The 20,738-nt window shown below is 43.5% G+C and overlaps 1 protein-coding gene across 1 annotated transcript in view; it reads right to left on the bottom strand.

Annotated features, from left to right (window-relative positions):
- The window catches only part of LOC123753488 (mucin-22-like), a 33,647-nt gene extending 22,896 nt beyond the window's left edge, over window positions 1–10,751 (bottom strand). Inside the window, exon 1 of the mRNA XM_069309348.1 lies at window positions 10,413–10,751. Within this exon, the coding sequence (XP_069165449.1) occupies window positions 10,413–10,751 (339 nt within the window). The remainder of the gene's footprint in view (window positions 1–10,412) is intronic.
- Between the last annotated feature and the right edge of the window lie 9,987 nt (window positions 10,752–20,738).

Here is a 20,738-nt window from a genome sequence, read left to right as displayed (position 1 = left end):
TCTGATTTTGCTTCTTATTTGTCTCATTGTGAATTCACATTCAATGTCAATTTGCGGTTTTGATGTGGCACGTTTGGCCAAGTCATCCGCCACCTCGTTGAGCACTATTCCAACATGAGATGGAATCCACATGAATTTCACACTATGACCTTTCAGCTGTATCTCAGCTATTCTTCTCTTACAATCCTCAACTATAGACATGAAGACTGGGTTTCGACTGTTTAAGGACTCCAGTGCTCCTCGGCTATCGACAAATACAAAAACATTTTTGTCGTCATGACGTACTTCCTCCAAACACGCCAGAATGGCCTGCAGTTCAGCTTGTGTGGATGATATATAATTACTACGCCGGAGTTCAATTTTCCTGTCCACAGTCCCAAACTCCGTATATTCCCTTATTAGGACACCACACCCTGCCCTGCCATCCTCCGCCACCGACCCGTCGCAATATACATGTAAACTGTTGCCTCTTGGTAACCGGGATATCATGCTTCCATACAAACACCGTAATTGTCCCGGTTCATGATGAATCTTTTTCACATTGAGGGGTACAATTTCGACGTCTATTTTCTGTACTTTCCAGGGAGCAGACATATTACCCTGTCGAGAGGGTTTACAGCAGTCAAGTACATCGTATTCCCTGAGGTCATGAGCTAATCCCCTCGTGTAGCGTGTCTCCCTCAGTTTCCTGGAAGTGTGTACGTCACTCAAGCAGGTCTGAACGCTCTCAAACAGCTTATCCCCTCCTTTTCTCCGCATGAAACGAATAGCAACTCTAGTGTTAATGTCACGGACTCTATCACACACACTTTGTAAATTTAATTCCATTCTCATTATTTCAATCATTGCATTTCTTTGACATCCAAGAATAATCCTCATAGCCTCGTTCTGTATCAGCTCTATTTTTTGAATTCTGCCTTGGCCTGTGTAAGACAAAACGGGTGCTGCGTAGTCTATCAGGGACCGAACAGTGCTTATGTATAACATCCGTAAGATAGGTACCCCAACACCTTTACCAGAAAAAGCCAGTGCTTTTAGAGGATGCAGACGGGCTTTACATAAGGTGCTGATATGATTTATTTCAGCATTTTTACTCTCACATGTGTATCCAACATACATGCCCAGATACTTGTACTTCTGAACACGGCTCAGTTCCACACCATTTAGAGTAAGTGTTATATTTCTTCGTTTCCTATACTCATATTTGGTTTTATCTGCATTTATAACTAAGCCTAACTTGTGACAGGTTGTACCAAGTATGTTAAGAGTAGTTTGAATTTTGTTCCCGGAAGTGCCTTGTATAAGAATGTCATCAGCATATATGATCGTCGTGACCCCTGGAGGATACATTTCTGATGCTAATCTGTTCATTAATACATTGAATAAGGTGGGACTTAATACTTCCCCTTGTGGGGTACCTAACTGAAACCTCCGTTCCTCAGACATGCATCCCTGATAATACACCTGACCTTTTCTGCCTTGTAGATAATCCCTTATCCAGTGTAACAATCTCCCTGTTATTCCCAGATTGGCTAATTCGTATAAGATTACTTCCCCATTGGCTTTATCAAATGCTCCTTGTAGATCAACAAAAACTCTACAATTGTCATCCATATTAGACAAACACTTTAAGAGACAATCCGCAGTACTTTTGCCTTTGACAATACCAAAGAGATTACTGGACATGTTATCACCTACAAGGTAGAGTAGCCTATTTAACAAAATCCTTTCCATCATTTTACAAAAGCAGGATATTAAGGAGACAGGTCTGTAGCCACCGTTTGACTTAGGGATAGGACTGATGACTGCCTCTTTTCATTTTCTTGGTAATTTTCCCTCTCTATAACTCATATTAAACAAATCAAGTAAGGGACTAGGTTTCATACCGGCTAAATAATTAAGAATGTCATACGTTACTCCATCTTTCCCAGGAGCAGTAGAGCTGCCACTTTTTATAGCATCCAGTAGCTCATCGTGAGTTATCTCAGTGCACGCTATAGATCTTGTATTTAAGGCACATAAAGTTACTCCATTTCTAATATTTTCCCATGACTCAATGGTGATTCTCGTGTCTGCAGGTAAGGACTCCATACCAGCAGCACTAGCCCATTTATCTACTAACTCATTAGCAACCTTCCCTGGATCTAAGTGAGCAATGAATTTGGTCTTACAACCCCTGACTTTATTTACTGCTCTCCATATGTCTTTAAGGTTCTTAGTATTACCAATGGACTGAGCAAAGTCTTGCCAGTATCTGTCCCGCGCCTCCTTCCTCACCTGACTGCATTCCCTAGCCACTTCCAACATTGTATTTTTCTCTTCATCCCTCATTCCATTTTTTATCCATTCTTTATGTGCACTCCGTAGCATTCTCTCCCACCCCTTGACTTGCTGATCATTGGAATATTTAAATTTCTTAGGTCCATGCGTCTTGCTTCCCCTGCCCCCGTTATTTTCCCTCTGTACTAATTTCTCTATGTTCTCGACCATATCCTCGTAAAAACTATCAACGCAGAGCGGCGTGTATTGTTGATACCAATCTCCCATATTTTGAATAAAATAATTTTTCATATCTTTATTAATATTTAGCCTTTTCCTTTGAAAGTGGACTTGTTTTTTCCCCAGTGGTAATTCAACGTTCAAGGCAAAGTGGTCACTAAGTAGTTCCCGAACAACCCGAGCCTCCCCCATAATCCCCTGAGAGTTTAAAATGCAGGCATAGTCAAGCCGTCCTCCCCTGATGTGAGTTGGTTCATTGTTTCCCAATAGACAGGTATCTGGATGATCTTGTAGAAACTGTAACCACTTGACCCCATTAGTACTAATGCTACCCACTGTCCCAAGGCTTGTGTGCCGAGCATTAAGGTCCCCAATGACCAGTGAAGGATCAGTATAAATGCAGTCAGGTAAATAGTTAGCGTCGAAGCAGTTCCTGGATACATACAAATTAACTACAATAAATTCCCCTTCCCTTAATGATAATTTAACACAGACACTCTCTATACCTTGCGTTTTTGATGGCGGTTCTACTAACTCTGCTGGTATGGAGTTCTTTACATAAATTGACGTGCCTCTGATGTTATTTGCGGCGAAGAGGTGAAACCCTTTATAACCATTTAATTTCAATAAGCCTTCATTCCTATCCCCTGTCTCCTGGAGAGCTACAACATCAATATCATTTCCCATCACATAACAATGAACATCTGTAACCCTGTTTCTTAAACCATTAACATTCCATGACAAAACTTTCAGTCTAGGGTGATCCATTATTAATCAATTCACTGCCTAAGTCATCCCCTATAAATTCACTAAATGATAGCCATACCTGGCATAACATCTCCCACCTCCTCCCAAGTTCACCAGTAAAAGCGACATTGCGATTCTCAAGAGATTTTTTCAGCTCTGAGACGTCCATTATTGGCCCAAATGATTCCTTCATTTTATGTGTAATTATAGGGTTCTTCCTTTCACTACGACTACCATCATTCACACACACTTCACTTTCTTTCATTTCAGCACTCAATATTTCATTATTGCCCTCAACCACTATAAAATATAGTTTGATGCAAGTGATCTATCTCCTTTCTTAAAAATTGGTACCACATTAGCAACCTTCCACGTCTCTGGCTCTCTGTCTGACTCTAATAATTTATTAAATATGGTAGACAATGGCTCGCAAAGCTCCTTTTTGCATTCTTTAAGCTCCTTGGTAAACATTTCGTCCAGCCCTGCGGATTTATTTGGTTTGAGTTTCACTATTTGTTTAATAACATCATACCTGGTAACTGTTAAACTAGTCAACCGGTCCTCGTTCCCACCCACATAGACTTGTTCAGCTGAGGGCATAATGTTAAATTCCTCCTTAGTAAATACTGAGAAATAAATATTTATTAAAAATACTACTCATCTCTTCGTCATTATCCGTTATCTGACCTGTCTCAGTTTTTAATGTCCTATCCTTTCCCTAATCTCTGTTTGACATAACTGAATTTTTTTTTTTAAGATTTTCCCTCGCTTGCCCTGCTATGTGAACTTCATAGTTTCTTTTTGCCCTCCTGATCACTTTTTTAACATTTCTAACAAGTTGTGCGAATTCTTGTTCTAAACTAACTTCCCCATTCTTAATCCTTTTGTACCATGATCTCTTTCTACCTATGAGGTTTTTCAAATCCTTTGTTATCCATTTTGGGTCATTAGTATTCATTCTATTCAATTTGTATGGTATACTGCGTTCTTATGGTTGTTTGCTTAGAATTTTTTTTAAATAAGTTATATTTTAAATCTACATCGAAATCTCTTTTTACATCACCTATCGCTGGGTTAACGTCTCTCTCCATTACCGGCCCACCCCCCATGACCAGGACTTTCCAATCTATTTGACCCAAAAAATTTCTTGGGCTATTAAAATCAGCTTATCGAAAATCTGGCACTTTAACAGAATTTTCTTCTACAGATCAATTCCATTCTATGCTAAATCTGATTTCTTTGTGATCACTATCCCCTGGCTCACTCCCTATTTCGATATCTTTAATGTGTTTTTCCCTATTAGTTAACACTAAATCTAAAATATTATTTTCTTGGATTGGTTCCTTAATGTGTTCCGTAAGAAAGCAATTGTCAATTCTTGAAAATCTTTTTCTTCATTATTCCCTGCTCTGTTAATGCAGTTTATTCCACTAAAATTAAAGTCACCCATGACACAAATACTGTTAGTCTTAGATTCTCTTGATATTTCAGCCCATAGGCGTTTTGCTTCCATTCTGTCTAAGTTTGGTGGCCTGTATTTAACTCCTATTATAAGAGTATTTGCTTTTTCATTTAATTCTAGCCAAATAGTTTGTGTATGGTTTACTTTGGATTCCCTCTTTGAGATTACTTTTAAAATTTTCCCTAACATATATGGCTACTCCCTCTCCTTGTCTAATATAGCTATCTGTGTGAAATAGTTTAATCCATTTATTTGATATTCAGCTAATAGTTCTTTATTTCTACATTCATCCACATTTCGGTAAGTGTAATATTATCTATTTTTTCTGTGCAGACAGGAGCATTTAACTCGTTTATTTTGTTTCTTAGACTTCTACTGTTCGTGTAATATACCCTAAGTGTATTGTTATTTTGAGGCCCCTCTCTTTCCCTGATCATTTTGCCAATTTGTAGCACTTCTCAGCAGAAGGGGCCAATACTGCCGTCCTGTAACTCCTCTTGACCCAATCCCGGGTACATCGGTAAACACAATATTACTGCACAAGTACAACAGCTAGCACACAGTCTACTACTAACAGCGGTCATTTGTTCTCTCACAGGAACAGGTTAGGAGTCCGGAACTGCCCGAGGTGAACTGATTGTCACAGCACAATAGACTCTCCACTTCACCTCTGTGGACATAATAGTCATTAGCCAGACTGAAAGTATACAAGGAGAACATAGGATGCCAACCTTTCACCGAGGACTTGTGAAATGTAATTGGTCTAGATGGCGTTGATATCGTTACTTTAATCCGCACCTCTATCAAGAGATGGTGTTGTCTTCGTCTCACCAAATGCCTTGGATATATATATGTTGTACCTAGTAGCCAGAACGTCGTACTCGGCCTACTATGCTAGGCCCGATTTGCCTAATAAGCCAAGTTTTCCTGAATTAATATATTTTCTCTAATTTTTTTCTTATAAAATGATAAAGCTACCCATTTCATTGTGTATGAGGTCAATTTTTTTTATTGGAGTTAAAATTAACGTAGATATATGACCGAACCTAACCAACCCTACCTAACCTAACCTAACCTATCTTTATAGGTTAGGTTAGGTTAGGTAGCCGAAAAAGTTAGGTTAGGTTAGGTTAGGAAGGTTAGGTTGTCGAAAAACAATTAATTCATGAAAACTTGGCTTATTAAGCAAATTGGGCCTTGCATAGTAGGCTGAGAAGTGCATTCTGGCTACTAGGTACGACATATATATATATATATATATATATATATATATATATATATATATATATATATATATATATATATATATATGTCGTACCTAGTAGCCAGAACGCACTTTTTGGACTACTATGCAAGGCCCGATTTGCCTAATAAGCCAAGTTTTCCTGAATAAATATATTTTCTCTAATTTTTTTCTTATGAAATGATAAAGCTACCCATTTCATTATGTATGAGGTCAACTTTTTTTTATTGGAGTTAAAATTAACGTAGATATATGACCGAACCTAACCAACCCTACCTAACCTAACCTAACCTATCTTTATAGGTTAGGTTTGGTTAGGTAGTCGAAAAAGTTAGGTTAGGTTAGGTTAGGTAGGTTAGGTAGTCGAAAAACAATTAATTCATGAAAACTTGGCTTATTAGGCAAATCGGGCCTTGCATAGTAGTCCAAAAAGTGCGTTCTGGCTACTAGGTACGACATATATATATATATATATATACATATATATATATATATATATATATATATATATATATATATATATATTTATATATATATATATATATATATATTTATATATATATATATATATATATATATATATATATATATATATATATATATATATATATATATATATATATATGTCGTACCTAGTAGCCAGAACGCACTTCTCAGCCTACTATGCATGGCCCGATTTGTCTAATAAGCCAAGTTTTCAGGAATTATTATATTTTCTCTAATTTTTTTCTTATGAAATGATAAAGCTACCCATTTCATTATGTATGAGGTCAATTTTTTTTTATTGGAGTTAAAATTAACGTAGATATATGACCGAACCTAACCAACCCTACCTAACCTAACCTAACCTATCTTTATAGGTTAGGTTAGGTTAGGTAGCCAAAAAAGTTAGGTTAGGTAGGTTAGGTAGTCGAAAAACAATTAATTCATGAAAACTTGGCTTATTAGGCAAATCGGGCATTGCATAGTAGGCTGAGAAGTGCGTTCTGGCTACTAGGTACGACATATATATATATATATATATATATATATATATATATATATATATATATATATATATATATATATATATATATGTATATATATATATATATATATATATATATATATATATATATATATATATATATATATATATATATGTCGTACCTAGTAGCCAGAACGCACTTCTCAGCCTATTATGCAAGGCCCGATTTGCCTAATAAGCCAAGTTTTCCGTAAATAATAAATTTTCTCTAATATTTTTCTTATGAAATGATAAAGCTACCCATTTCATTATGTATGAGGTCAATTTTTTTTTTATTGAAGTTAAAATTAACGTAGATATATGACCGAATCTAACCAACCCTACCTAACCTAACCTATTTTTATAGGTTAGGTTAGGTTAGGTTAGGTTAGGTAGCCGAAAAAGTTAGGTTAGGTTAGGTAGGTTAGGTCGTCGAAAAACAATTATTTCATGAAAACTTGGCTTATTAGGCAAATCGGGCCTTGCATAGTAGGCTGAGAAGTGCGTTCTGGCTACTAGGTACGACATATATATATATATATATATATATATATATGTCGTACCTAGTAGCCAGAACGCACTTCTCAGCCTACTATGCAAGGCCCGATTTGCCTAATAAGCCAAGTTTTCATGAAATAATTGTTTTTCGACTACCTAACCTACCTAACCTAACCTAACCTAACTTTTTCGGCCACCTAACCTAACCTAACCTATAAAGATAGGTTAGGTTAGGTTAGGTAGGTTTGGTCATATATCTACGTTAATTTTAACTCCAATAAAAAAAATTAACCTCATACATAATGAAATGGGTAGCTTTATCATTTCATAAGAAAAAAATTAGAGAAAATATATTAATTCATGAAAACTTGGCTTATTAGGCAAATCGGGCCTTGCATAGTAGGCTGAGAAGTGCGTTCTGGCTACTAGGTACGACATATATATATATATATATATATATATATATATATATATATATATATATATATATATATATATATATATATACATATATATATATATATATATATATATATATATATATATATATATACATATATATATATCACTCTTTGACCCGGCCAGGATTCGAATCCATGCCGTACAGGATCACCCCTAAACGTACACAGTACCGTGACCACCGCACCAATGATTGACGATCATTGGTGCGGTGGTCACGGTACTGTGTACGTTTAGGGGTGATCCTGGACGGCATGGGTTCGAATCCTGGCCGGGTCAAAGAGTTCTTAGTGATATATGGCTTGCGCGTTCATGCAGCTTTCTCACACACACACACACACACACATATATATATATATATATATATATATATATATATATATATATATATATATATATATTGTAAGTTAAAGGGAAGAATGGAAGTAACTGCAAAGGGCCTATTGGCCCATATTTCTTGATGCTTCTATATTGGTGCGGAGTCTTGAAGTGGGTAGAATATAGTTGTGCATTAATTGGCTGTTGATTGCTGGTGTCGACTTCTTAATGTGTAGTGCCTCGCAGATATCAAGCCGCCTGCTATCGCTGTATCTATCAATGATTTCCGTGTTTTTTGTTAAGACTTCTCTGGTGATGGTCTGGTTGTGGGAAGAGATTATATGGTCCTTAATGGAGCCCTGTTGCTTATGCATCGTTAATCGCCTGGAAAGAGATGTTGTTGTCTTGCCTATATACTGAATTCTTTGAGGCTTACAGTCCCCAAGTGGGCATTTGAAGGCATAGACGACATTGGTCTCTTTTAAAGCATTCTGCTTTGTGTCTGGAGAGTTTTTCATGAGTAGGTTGGCCGTTTTCTTGGTTTTATAGTAAATCGTCAAATTTGACGATTTACTATACAACCATACTATATATATATATATATATATATATATATATATATATATATATATATATATATATATATATATATATATATATATATATATATATATATATATAGGCGGAAACAAGGGCCAGAGCTCAACCCTCGTAAGCACAACTAGTTGAGTACAAAGGGTGGCAGGCAAAAGGCACTGAACAACAGGCCAGTTTCCCTAACTTGTATATCATGCAAGGTGATGGAGAAAATTGTGAGGAAAAAAGTTCGTCAAACATCTGGAGGGAAAGAGCTTTGTAACACACCACCAGCATGGGTACAGGGATGGTAAATCGTTCCTTACAGGCTTAATAGAGTTCCATGACCAGGCAAAGAAAATTAGGCAAGAAAAAGAAGGGAGGGCAGACTGCATTTTCTTGGACTGTCAGAAAGCCTTTGTCACAATACCCAACAAAAGGTTGTTACAAAAGTTGGAGCAACAGGCAGGAGTTAAAGGTAAGGTGCTCCAGTAGATAAGGGAGTATCTAAGCAAGAGGAAACAGCGAGTAACTGTGAGGGGGGGGGGGAGACATCAGAGTGGCAAGATGTCACCAGTGGAGTCCCAGAGGGCTCTGTACTTGGACCCATCCTGTTTCTTATATATGTAAACGATCTTCCAGAGGAGATAGACTCATTCCTCACAATGTTTGCTGATGAGACAAAAATTATGAGAAGAATCAAGACAGATGAAGATAGAAAGAGACATCAGGGTGACATGGGCAAACTGGAGGAATGGTCTAGAAAATGGCTACTAAAGTTTAACTCAAGAAAGTGTAAAATAAATAAATTAGGCAAAGGCAGCAGGAGGCTGAACACAAGGTACCATCTGGGAGGAAAACTCCTTTAAGAGTTAAGTAGAGTGAAAGATCTGGTGGTTGATATCACATCGAACCCCCACAAGCCCAACTACGTGATAACACACACAGGGGCCTAGCAAGCTGATTGGACAGCGCTCTTGGGCCGTAGTCCTAATGGGCCCGGGTTCAATTCCCGGCTGAGGAGGAATCAAATGGGCAGAGATTTTTTCGCTCTGATGTACCTTTTCACCTAGCAGCAAATAGGTACTTGGGAGTTAGGTAGCCACTATGGGTTACTTCCTGAGGATGTGTGTGTGTGTGTTAGAAAGAAATAAGTATTAGACATAATAAAGGAAAATAAATTGGTTAGAAAAGCAGGGTCCAAGAACTAACAGCTCTATCCTACAAGCACAAATAGGTAAATACAAATAATAAATCACACACACACTTATGCCATAAACAATATTATCGATAAACACTATTAAACTTTCACGTTAGGAACAAAGGCGTTTAGCGTCTCCCCCTCCCAGTGGTAATCACAGAATGATTTGTTAAGTGCTACTTAAGTACGACTCATTGCTCATGATATCCGCCTCGGGAGTATATTGTTTGTGAAGCCATCACTCCCTTTCAATCTTCCTATTAGAAGACAATTAATATATATTTAGGCACTGCAAGTGTTCCACTTAAACCATATTAAAACTTATTTAAATACAAATGAAACTTTTCAGTTAAAAGAAAATATTCATATAAAATGTAAGCCTGACTGTCTCCCTACCACCCACCCAGCCTGCCTGCCTGCCTGCCTGCATGGCTCTCTGCGTGCCTGCCTGCATGGCTCTCTGCGTGCCTGCCTGCATGGCTCTCTGCGTGCCTGCCTGCATGGCTCTCTGCGTGCCTGCCTGCATGGCTCTCTGCGTGCCTGCCTGCATGGCTCTCTGCGTGCCTGCCTGCATGGCTCTCTGCATGCCTGCCTGCATGGCTCTCTGCGTGCCTGCCTGCATGGCTCTCTGCGTGCCTGCCTGCATGGCTCTCTGCGTGCCTGCCTGCATGGCTCTCTGCGTGCCTACCTGCATGGCTCTCTGCGTGCCTGCCTGCATGGCTCTCTGCGTGCCTGCCTGCATGGCTCTCTGCGTGCCTGCCTGCTTGCCTGCCTGACTCCCTGTCTGCCTGCCTGCCTGCCACCCAGCCTGCCTGCCTGCCTGCATGGCTCTCTGCGTGCCTGCCTGCATGGCTCTCTGCGTGCCTACCTGCATGGCTCTCTGCGTGCCTGCCTGCTTGCCTGCCTGACTCCCTGTCTGCCTGCCTGCCACCCAGCCTGCCTGCCTGCCTGCATGGCTCTCTGCGTGCCTGCCTGCATGGCTCTCTGCGTGCCTACCTGCATGGCTCTCTGCGTGCCTGCCTGCTTGCCTGCCTGACTCCCTGTCTGCCTGCCTGCCTGCCTGCCACCCAGCTTGCTTCCCTTCCTGCCTGCCGGCCTGCCTGCTCGCCTGCCTGCCTGCCTGCCTCCCTGCCTGCTTCCTGCCTGCCTGCATGCCTGCCTGCCTCTGTACCTGCCTGCTTATCTGCCTGCCTGTCTACCTGCCTGCCTGCATGCCTGCCTGTCTGCCTCCCTGCCTGCTTCCTAGCCTGACTGTCTGCTTCCTGCCTGCCTGAGAAACAACAACGTCTCCCTTTAGGCGTTTAACAATACACAAACAGCAGTGCTCCATCAGGGAACATATAATCGCCACACATAACGAGACGATCACCAGGGATACTCTGACGAGCAACGCCGAAATAATTGGTAGATACAATGACAATAGAAGATTAGACATCAGTGAAGCGCTGCATATCAAGAAATCTAGACCAACAATCAATAAACAGCTAATACACTGTTACACTCACTCCACTTCAAGACCCCGGGCCAATGTAGAAGCTGAACTGATTGACCCTGTAACAGGAACAGAAGCAACCAGAAGAACATAAGCTGCCAACATGCCACACTCTTAATTTACTACCCCATTAATACCTGTTACGTGAAGGGAGTGAGAAGTGCTAATTCGTCTCTCCCAGGAAGAATTTAACTCCCTCGGGTGATAATTTGTACAAAGTATAAATTACTAAGCATTCAGTATATATTATTGTTACAGGAAGAACGGGGTCAACGACCGTGTGGGTTGTTTGGCCAGCCCGGCACGACTCGTCTGGTGGCGGGAATTCTGATGGGCAATCAGAGTCACCGGACGAGGCAATGAGCGCCTGCAGAAACTGGAGCAGAGACAGAGCTCTACTCACTCCCACACCGTCGACACCAAGTCCTTACTGGTTGACGTCGATGTTAGCCTTTCCCCCACTCGGTGACAGTGTATTATATATATATAATATAATATAATAACTCGAAATATAACTTATTTAAAAATATTCTAAGTAAAGCTCAGGAACGTAGTATACTATACAAATTGAATAGATCGAATATTAATGACCCAAAATGGATATCACAGGATCTGAAGAACCTGAAAGGTAGGAAGAGAGCTTTGTACAAAAAGCCCCCTCCCCATCCAGCCCTTTGGCGCCATGAAGGGGCTTGGTGGACGGCTGCTAGAGTGTGATGCTCCGTGGGACAGTCCTCTGTCCTTTTATGGCCTTACGCTCCTGCTGCTGCCTTCTCTAATTGCGCCGGATCGCTTTTCCTTTTCCTTATGTTTCGTTTTTCTCCTCCCTCTTCTTCTATCTGCTTGTCGTTTCCTGCCGACCTTTTGCTTGTTTTGGTTATTCCTTTGGACTTCTTCTATTTTGACGCCTGGGTGCTTGAGGAGGCATACTCTTGCACCCGTAGAACTGTAGTACCTAACGTCTCGAGCGAGGGGAACCTTTTATTGTCAATCCCCCTTTCATTGTAGAACCCGATCTCGACGGACTGACGGTTCTTAAGGTGGCGTTTGTGGGGCATATACTCACGACGCACCCCTAGGGGGCCCCGGCATGATCGGCGATACTTTCCTGTTGGGTGTCTTGCCTCTAATTGACGCTCCATGGTGGGTGTGGGGGCACATTCGTGGATGAATTTGTCACTTTTCTTCTGTATGTAAATGTATTTTTCTGTTGTACCCTCTCAGGCTCGTGGGGTGAGCGACCAAGCCCCCGAGTCGGCCTGTATTGGAAGACCGGTCTCTGTAGCCCCCGCTGCGTTGGGCCCCAACCTTGCTCCTCCTTTGACCCTCCTGACTTCTTCCCCCAGCTCCCCTCCCTCCTCTGTGGTTGGGTCGAGCCTCAAGCCCCCAATGGTGGCCACTTCATCCCCTGGTGCTGCTAAGTCTCTCGTTGTGACTACTGCGCTTTTTGACCCCTCTCTCTCTGGGGGTTCTCAACGCCGTCCGCGCCATGGCCGCACTCGCTCGATTCCTTCCCGTACTGATGTGTATCAGGCCTTGTTTGGTCCCACTTCATGAGCCAAATACTTTGATTTCCTCCCTCTTGATTCTCCGCCTCCTGATGATTTCTCCCTCCATCGGCATCTTGATGATTCCGTGGATGCCTCTGTTACCTTCAACACCACTCGTCTCGGTACACGTGTTGTTGCTGCTCCTTCTCAGGATGCAGCTTCCCACTTGGCTGCCTTATCCTGCCTTGGCGAGATCCCTGTTCGGGTCTCAAAGAACGCTCAGTTGAATGCCAGTGTTGGCACTATTCTCCTCCCGCCCCATGTCGCGACCGGTGTTCGGAATCTGCAGGACTGCCACGATGATATTCGGCATATCCTTGATGCCCAAGGCCATTCTGTCCTCCAGGTAGACTCGTTTACTCGTCCCCCTCGTGGTCGTCGCCGTCAACCACTTCGGGTTGTGAAGATTACCTTTGATGGTAGGACCCTTCCATCCTCTGTCATTCTTGCTGGTGCCAAGTGCTCTGTCCAGGAGTACATTCCTTCTCCTAGGCTTTGTAACAAGTGCTGGAGGTTTGGGCATGGTGCCTTCCGCTGCTCTGGTACTGTCTCTCTCTGTCCTTTGTGTGGGGGTGAAGGCCACTTTAAGTCGGAGTGCACTTCTCCCCAGGCTCGTTGCCTCAACTGCGGTGAGGCCCATCCTACCTTCTCCCGTGCCTGTATACATTACAAGCTTGAGGCAGCCGTCCTCACCTTGAACCACTGGGAGCGTTTATCTTTTCCTGAGGTGAGGCGCCAGGTTCGCTGGCTCCCGCCTTATGCTAATGTCTCTTATGCTCGCGTGTTGCTCTCTTCCTCTCCTCGTCCTTCCCACCTTCCTCAGACCCACAACTGTTTCCGGGCCTTGGACCCTGATACGCCCACTGCCCCCTCCTCTGTTCCTTTGAGTTCTGTCCCGAAGGGTGCCCCTCCTGGTCCTCTGTCTGAGGTTCCCCTTCTTTCTGCCCGGTCTGTTATGTCTCCTGTGTCTTCTTCCTCGTTTCCCTCCTATCCTCCTTCCCATCCTTCTCCTCCATGTATTGACTCTCCCCGCTGCCTGTCAGTGCGGGCTGATGTCCATCGCTCTCCTACCGGCCGTCGTGTGTGCTCTCGTTCAGCTTCTCCTGTTGAAACACTGGAATCCGTTTCCCAGTACGTAGTTGCTTGCTGGGACACCGCTCTCTTTAAGTCAGAAGCGTAAGCCTGGCTCCTCTCCTTCCTCCTCCATGGCGGGTAAGAAGGCTTCGCTTTCTTCCTCGGCCCCTACTTTTGACTCTATCGCCCCTTCCCCTCCCATTTCGGTGGTTGCGCCCCCTGTTCCTGTTATGGAGGTTTCTTTGACCCCTGCTTCCCTCTCGGTTGTTGCTCTTGTTGAGGTGCGCTCCCCTCTTTCTACTCCCCCCTCTTCCTGCTGCTCTCCTTGACTACTCCTCTCGGTTGCCTCCTCCTCCTCCGGACCCCGCCCGCCCACCTCTGGTTCTTCCGCTTCCTTCCCTCCGTCTTTGCTCAGTTTACCCATGCCCCCTAACCCTGACTTTGCTGACCGTGATCTTCTTTAACGTCCTATGCTGCTCTTTGGCCTTTGTTTCTTCCTTGTTCTCTGTAATTGTCCTTTCTCTTCTCGTCGATGTCTACTCTTTAATGGAAAATTCGGGGTTATTACGACAATTTCCTTGAACTCCAACTTCTGATTTCGCGATTTTCACCCCTTTGTGTCTGTCTCCAGGAGCCGATGCTTGGTGCTCGTCCTGGTCGTTTTCGTGGTTATTCCTTTCTCTCCTCCCCCCCCTCAGCTGTTGCTGGGGCTCCTAACTCTTCTGCTCTCTTGATTCGCACTGATGTTCCCTTTGTCCCCTTACTTTTTCCTTCGCCTCTCCATTGTTCTGCTACTTGTATCTTTGTGGGAAAATGGTACACTGTTTGTTCCATTTATCTCCCCCCGAGTGTCTCGCTTTCTCTTCCTGATCTGAAACACTTACTAGATTCCTTGCCGGAGCCTGTACTCCTGCTGGGTGACTTCAATTGTCATCATTCCCTTTGGGGTGATGTTCTGACGAACACCCGGGGTCGCCTTCTTGAGCCGTTTATCCTCTCTTCTTCCCTGTCTCTTCTGAATTCTGGTGAGCCCACTCATTTGGACTCTCGGACTCGCATCCTTTCCTGTCTTGATCTTTCTTTTTGCTCGTCTTCTCTTTACTTTGATTTCACGTGGCAGGTTCTTGATGACCTCCATGGCAGTGACCATTTCCCCATCCTTGTTTCCTTTTCTCTTTTCGCTCTTCCCTCTCCTTCCCTAGGTGCCAGTTTGCGAAAGCGGACTGGAAGCTCTGTACCCTCAAAGCTACTCTCTCAGACCTCTCCCTTCTGCCTCTCCCTCGCTCTCTCCTCCTTTTTCATGACATTGTCTTCGACGCTGACCTCCACTCTATTCCTCGCTCTTCCTCTCAGGGTCCACGGAAGTGCGTTCCCTGGTAGAATGCAGACTGTGCTCGGGCTGTCCGCTGTAAGCGTGCAGCCTGGAAGAGACACCGCCGTCGGCAGACAGCCGATTCTTTTCTTTTCTTTCGGAAGGCGAGTGCGGTGGCCCTATGGGCCACCGCACTCGCCTTCCCACTTTTCTTCTTCCCACAGAAGAAAAGTTCCCACTTTTCTTCTGTTAGCTCTGGTCTTCATCTTCTCCGATCTTTCCTTCTTCGTAAACCTGTCCTTGAGTCTCGTCCTTTAGATTTCTGCACTCGTCTTCGACTTCCCTATAACGATCCCTTCTCTCTCTCTGAACTTCGTTCTGCCCTGGCCCTCGGCGGTTCTACGGCGGCGGGCTCCGATGGTATTCATTATGAGATGCTTTGCCATCTCCCTCCGTGTACGTCTCGGTATTTACTGAGTCTGTATAATCGGATCTGGGAGTCGTCGTCAGTCCCTGAGGATTGGCTCGATGCCGTTGTCCTCTCTGTTCGCAAACCGGGGTCTCCGGGAACATCCCCTAAGGACTTTCGCCCTATTGCCCTCGCAAGTTGTGTCTGCAAACTCTTTGAACGTATGGTTAACGTTCGCCTGATGTGGTTCCTGGAACACCATCACCTCCTCTCCCCTGCTCAATTTGGTTTCCGCAAGTGCCACGGCACGACAGATGTCCTGGTGAACTTGGAGGTCTATATTCGTACTGCTTTTGCTGCGAAGATCTTCGTTGTTGCCGTCCTTTTTGACCTGGAAAAGGCTTACGACACCACTTGGCGATATCATATTCTATCCTAGCTTCATTCTTTTGGCCTTCGTGGTCATCTCCCTCTCTTTCTTCGCAGCTTCCTCTCTAGTCGTTCCTTTCGGGTGCAGCTTGGTACCGCTCTCTCTGCCTCTTTTCAGCAATACGATGGTGTACCCCAGGGTATTGTTCTGAGCACTACTCTTTTTCAGGTTGCCATCAATGGTCTTCTTTCCTCTCTTCCTTCAGGCGTCTTCTCCTCTCTTTATGTCGATGATCTTACCCTTTGCTGTCTGGGTGATGATTCGCCTCGCCTTCAACGCCAGCTTCAACTTGCGATTGATGCCGTGTCGTCTTGGGCCATCAATCATGACTTCAAGTTCTCTACTACTAAGACTTGTGTCCTGACTTTTACTCGGAAACGGGTCGTTCTTCGTCCCTCTTTGTCACTTTATGGTCATCCCCTTGAGTACAAAGATTCTGCGAAGCTTTTGCGGTTAGTCCTTGACACTCGTTTGTCTTGGTCTCCCCATATCTCTCACCTCCGTGTTGAGTGCTCTAAGGCCCTTGCCCTCCTTCGGGTATTGTCCCATACTTTTTGGGGAGCGGATAGGCGCACTCTCCTTGCTTTACATTCCTCTCTCCTCCACTCTAAGCTCGATTATGGTTTCCCTGCTTACTTGTCTGCTTCTCCTTCTACTCTTCGCCGTCTTGATGCTTTGCGCCATATTGGGTTGCGCCTCAGTTCTGGTGCCTTTCGTTCGACTCCCGTCCTTACCTTGTATGTTGACACTGGCCTCCTGTCTCTCCAGGACCGCCGTGATTGCTACTGTCTTCGCTATCTTGCGCGGTCCTTGCAACATATCCTTCCTCTCCCCACTGTCGTGCTTTAACTTTTACCCCCTCCTGCGGTTCCTGTTCCTCTTCAATACCACCCTCTTTCTGTCCGGTTATCTCGCTTACAGAATTCTCTTTCCGTTCGTATTTCTAATGTTTCTCTTCGTGTTGTTCCTTCTTTGCCCCCGTGGAGAGTCCCCCTTCCGCAGTTTTGTACATCCTTGACCTGCATCACTAAAGCTTTTACCCCCCCTACGGTTCTCAAACGCCTTTTCCTTGAGCACTTTTTTCTCACTCCCACTCTGTTTCTGTCTTCACCGATGGGTCTAAGTCTGCGAACGGTGTTGGCTACTCTGTTGTTTTTCCTGATCGCACTTATATGTGTCGCTTACCTCCGGAGACTAGCATCTTCACAGCGGAGCTTTATGCTATTCTCTATGCTCTTTGTCTCCTGCTTTCCCGTTGTCAGTCTTCCTCTGTAGTTGTTGTTGACTCTCGTAGTGCCCTCATGGCTCTCGGGTCCTTTAATCTGGTTCATCCAGTAGTTGTCGAGATCCAGCATTTTCTGTTTTTTGTTCTCAGTAAATTTAAGTCGATTGAGTTTTGTTAGGTTCCCAGCCATACTGGTGTCTTTAAATGAGCGTGCGGATGCTGCCGCCAAGGAAGCTGTCCGCTCTTGTCCCATCTCTCGTAAAGATATTCCATATTTCGACTTTTAGCCGGTTATCCATTCCTCCATCCTTACCCGTTGGCAGGCTTCTTGGTCATCTGTTACTGGTAACAAACTACGTACTTTAAAATGTTGTGTTTCCTTGTGGCCGTCCTCCTACCACCGTAGCCGGCGATGGGAAACGGCTGTGGCGAGGTTGCGTATTGGCCATACTCTCTTAACCCATGGTCACTTGATGGAGTGCCACCCTGCTCCTTATTGTCCTAATTGCATTGTCCCTCTTACGGTCGTGCATATCCTTCTTGAATGTCCTGATTTCCAGGACGAGCGTGTGTTTTGCTTTCCGACCGCCCCTCGTGGTCACCTGTCCCTCAATAGAATTCTTGGTGACTTGGATACTTTTGATATTGTTCGTCTTATATGTTTTTGTTCTCGTATTGGCATCCTTGGTGATATTTAGCGCCCTCTGATTATTCCGCACATTTGATGGTGCTACATAGCCTTCCCGATTTGGTGCCTTCTTTTGATAATTACTTACTTTGTACAAAAAGAATCGGAATGCGGAAGTCAGTTTAGAACAAGAATTCGTACGTGTTAAAAAAATTATAAAAAGATGTAAGTAGGGTAAAAAGAAACTATGAAGTTCACATAGTATTGCAAGCGCAGTCAAATCCTAATGGGCTTTTTCAGTTATATCGAACAAAGATTAGGGAAAGGATAGGTCCATTAAAAACTGAGACAGGTCAGATAACGAATAATGATGAAGAGATAAGTAGTATTTTTAATAAATATTTTATCTCTGTATTTACTAAAGAGGATACTAAAACCTGAATCTAAATCATTTATATATATATTATAAGAAAACAGAGTTAGTATAAAGGGTTAAGTCAGAGTGGGATAATGTAAGTGGAGAGCCTCAAGGCTCTGTCCTGGGACCTCTGTTGTTTATAATATTTTTATATAAATGACTTAATTGTGTTAGTTTAGGTTAGGTTAAGATAACTTAGGTTAGGTTAGGTAAGGTTGGTTAGGTTCGGCCATATAGCTACGTTAATTTAACTCACATTTAAAAAAAAAACTCATACACAATGGAATGGATAGCTTTATCATTCATAAGAAAAACATCTGAAAAATATATAAATTCAGGAAAACTTTGCTTATTAGGCAAATCAGGTGTGGGGGTTTTCTTTTTTCCTTTCCCGACAGCAATGCGTACGTAGCCAATGTACATGTGGCAGACGCTTCACGAAGCTGTCGGAATTAGCAGAGAAAATATGAGAGTAACCGTACAGGGCCTGGGAGCAAGGTCGAGTTCGAGTCCTTGAGGGTCTCTTCTCAGACTAGCCTCACCTGGTCCTGCTCCACGTTGCTCATTGGAATCTCCTCAATGATTAAACACTTTAAGGGACTCCTAGGGTCCTCATCACATTTATAGTTTAGTGAATTAAGCAACTCGGTGTTGAAGACACCTAGAGCTGAAGGCTTGAGTTATTTGTTGGCAGTATTCAGAAGTTGTTCAACGGAAACACCGCATAAAGTTTAACAGTAGTTTATTTACTAACTTAACCACTAATACAAAAGGTGCTTGATTTACTTTAGATTGGCGTCAGAAAGGCTATGGTTGCATTAGCAAGACTCTTGACGTCTGGCTAGTGGACTCGGATCCACTCGTGGAGACACACCTAACTTAACACAGTTGACAGCCAAACATTAACACGGCAACCTAACTGCCGGTATGCAAAGGGATCACAAGCGTTCCAACCGAATACTCGGGTAATGATGATATGCAATAACTCACAAATACACTGTCAATGGGACAGGCAATAACATGCACAATAATAATGTCACACAATACTAAATGTGTGGTGTATGTGAAGCTCACATTCACAGACGAGTTAATGCCGTGATACCACGCATACACCGTCGATTCACCTACAACCTGTGTCAGGTATGAGAAGGTGAGAACTGTGGTTGATGCTCAGATCAACACAGACAGACACAATAAAACAATGACAAGATCTTGTACTTACAGATGAGGGTATTTCTCTTATTCACTCACTCACTCAGGCACATTTATGCAAGCACTCGTAGGTGGCCTGATAGCTGGTTTCCTCGTTGACGTTTGACCATTGATGACAGGGTTTCCAACAAACCGTACTTGAAACGGGGGTACTCGCAGGAGGGCGTGTTGTATGTCACAGACACACGCACACACTCTGGCACTGGCAGTGAGTAAGGGTGGTGACGTCACGTAGTACAGTGAGGGCGGCGGCGGGCAGCTCGAGGCAACACGATCGGAACAGAGTGGCGGCTGGCTGCTGCAGGTTATATGGTACCATACACTACACTGAACACTGTGGTGCAGGTACACTGTGGTAAAAGATACACACAGATTACTTAGGTGGCGGCACTGCCTCAGTTCACTCTAGGTCACTCACAGACGATCTCCACTTGTCAATTGAGGTTACCTGATACCAGTCTGTTTAGCTCTGGTGATTTGTCACTTAGGCTTCTGAACAATATATTCACAAAGCGATTCCGGGCGAACATTGATATATCGAAAAGACGCCGAGTTTAACTTGACGGTAAGGAATGGACGGTGTTCAGTCTATTGGCCGATAGACAGAACAGGACCCGTCCTCTGTATAAGGGCTCCCTCATGAGAATGCTCTTGCCAGTGGCTCAGGGCATCTCATGGGACGTACACAAAGCATTACAATTTGACCAATAGCATTGCAGCAAATGAGCGGGAACCAATCATATTGACCGTTTCCTGATCAGTAGCAGAGGTGACGTTATGAACATGTCACGACCATGTCACAGCTGTTTTTCTCCATTGCCCTGGTTGAAGTTGACCTCAAGGTCAAACTGTCGCCTCGCAGGCGTCTCCTCTCCTTTCTCACGTTTCGCACCGGCCAATGTACTCACTGACCCTTTGTGGCAAGTATGCTGAACTTCCCTGTATCTACTTCCTGCCTGGACATACGGCGGCCTCCGTA

Source organism: Procambarus clarkii, chromosome 6 (assembly GCF_040958095.1).
Source record: "Procambarus clarkii isolate CNS0578487 chromosome 6, FALCON_Pclarkii_2.0, whole genome shotgun sequence".
Classification (NCBI taxonomy): Eukaryota; Metazoa; Arthropoda; class Malacostraca; order Decapoda; family Cambaridae; genus Procambarus; species Procambarus clarkii.
Note: the sequence above shows the minus strand (reverse complement) of the source record. Positions and strands in the feature narration are given on the sequence as shown.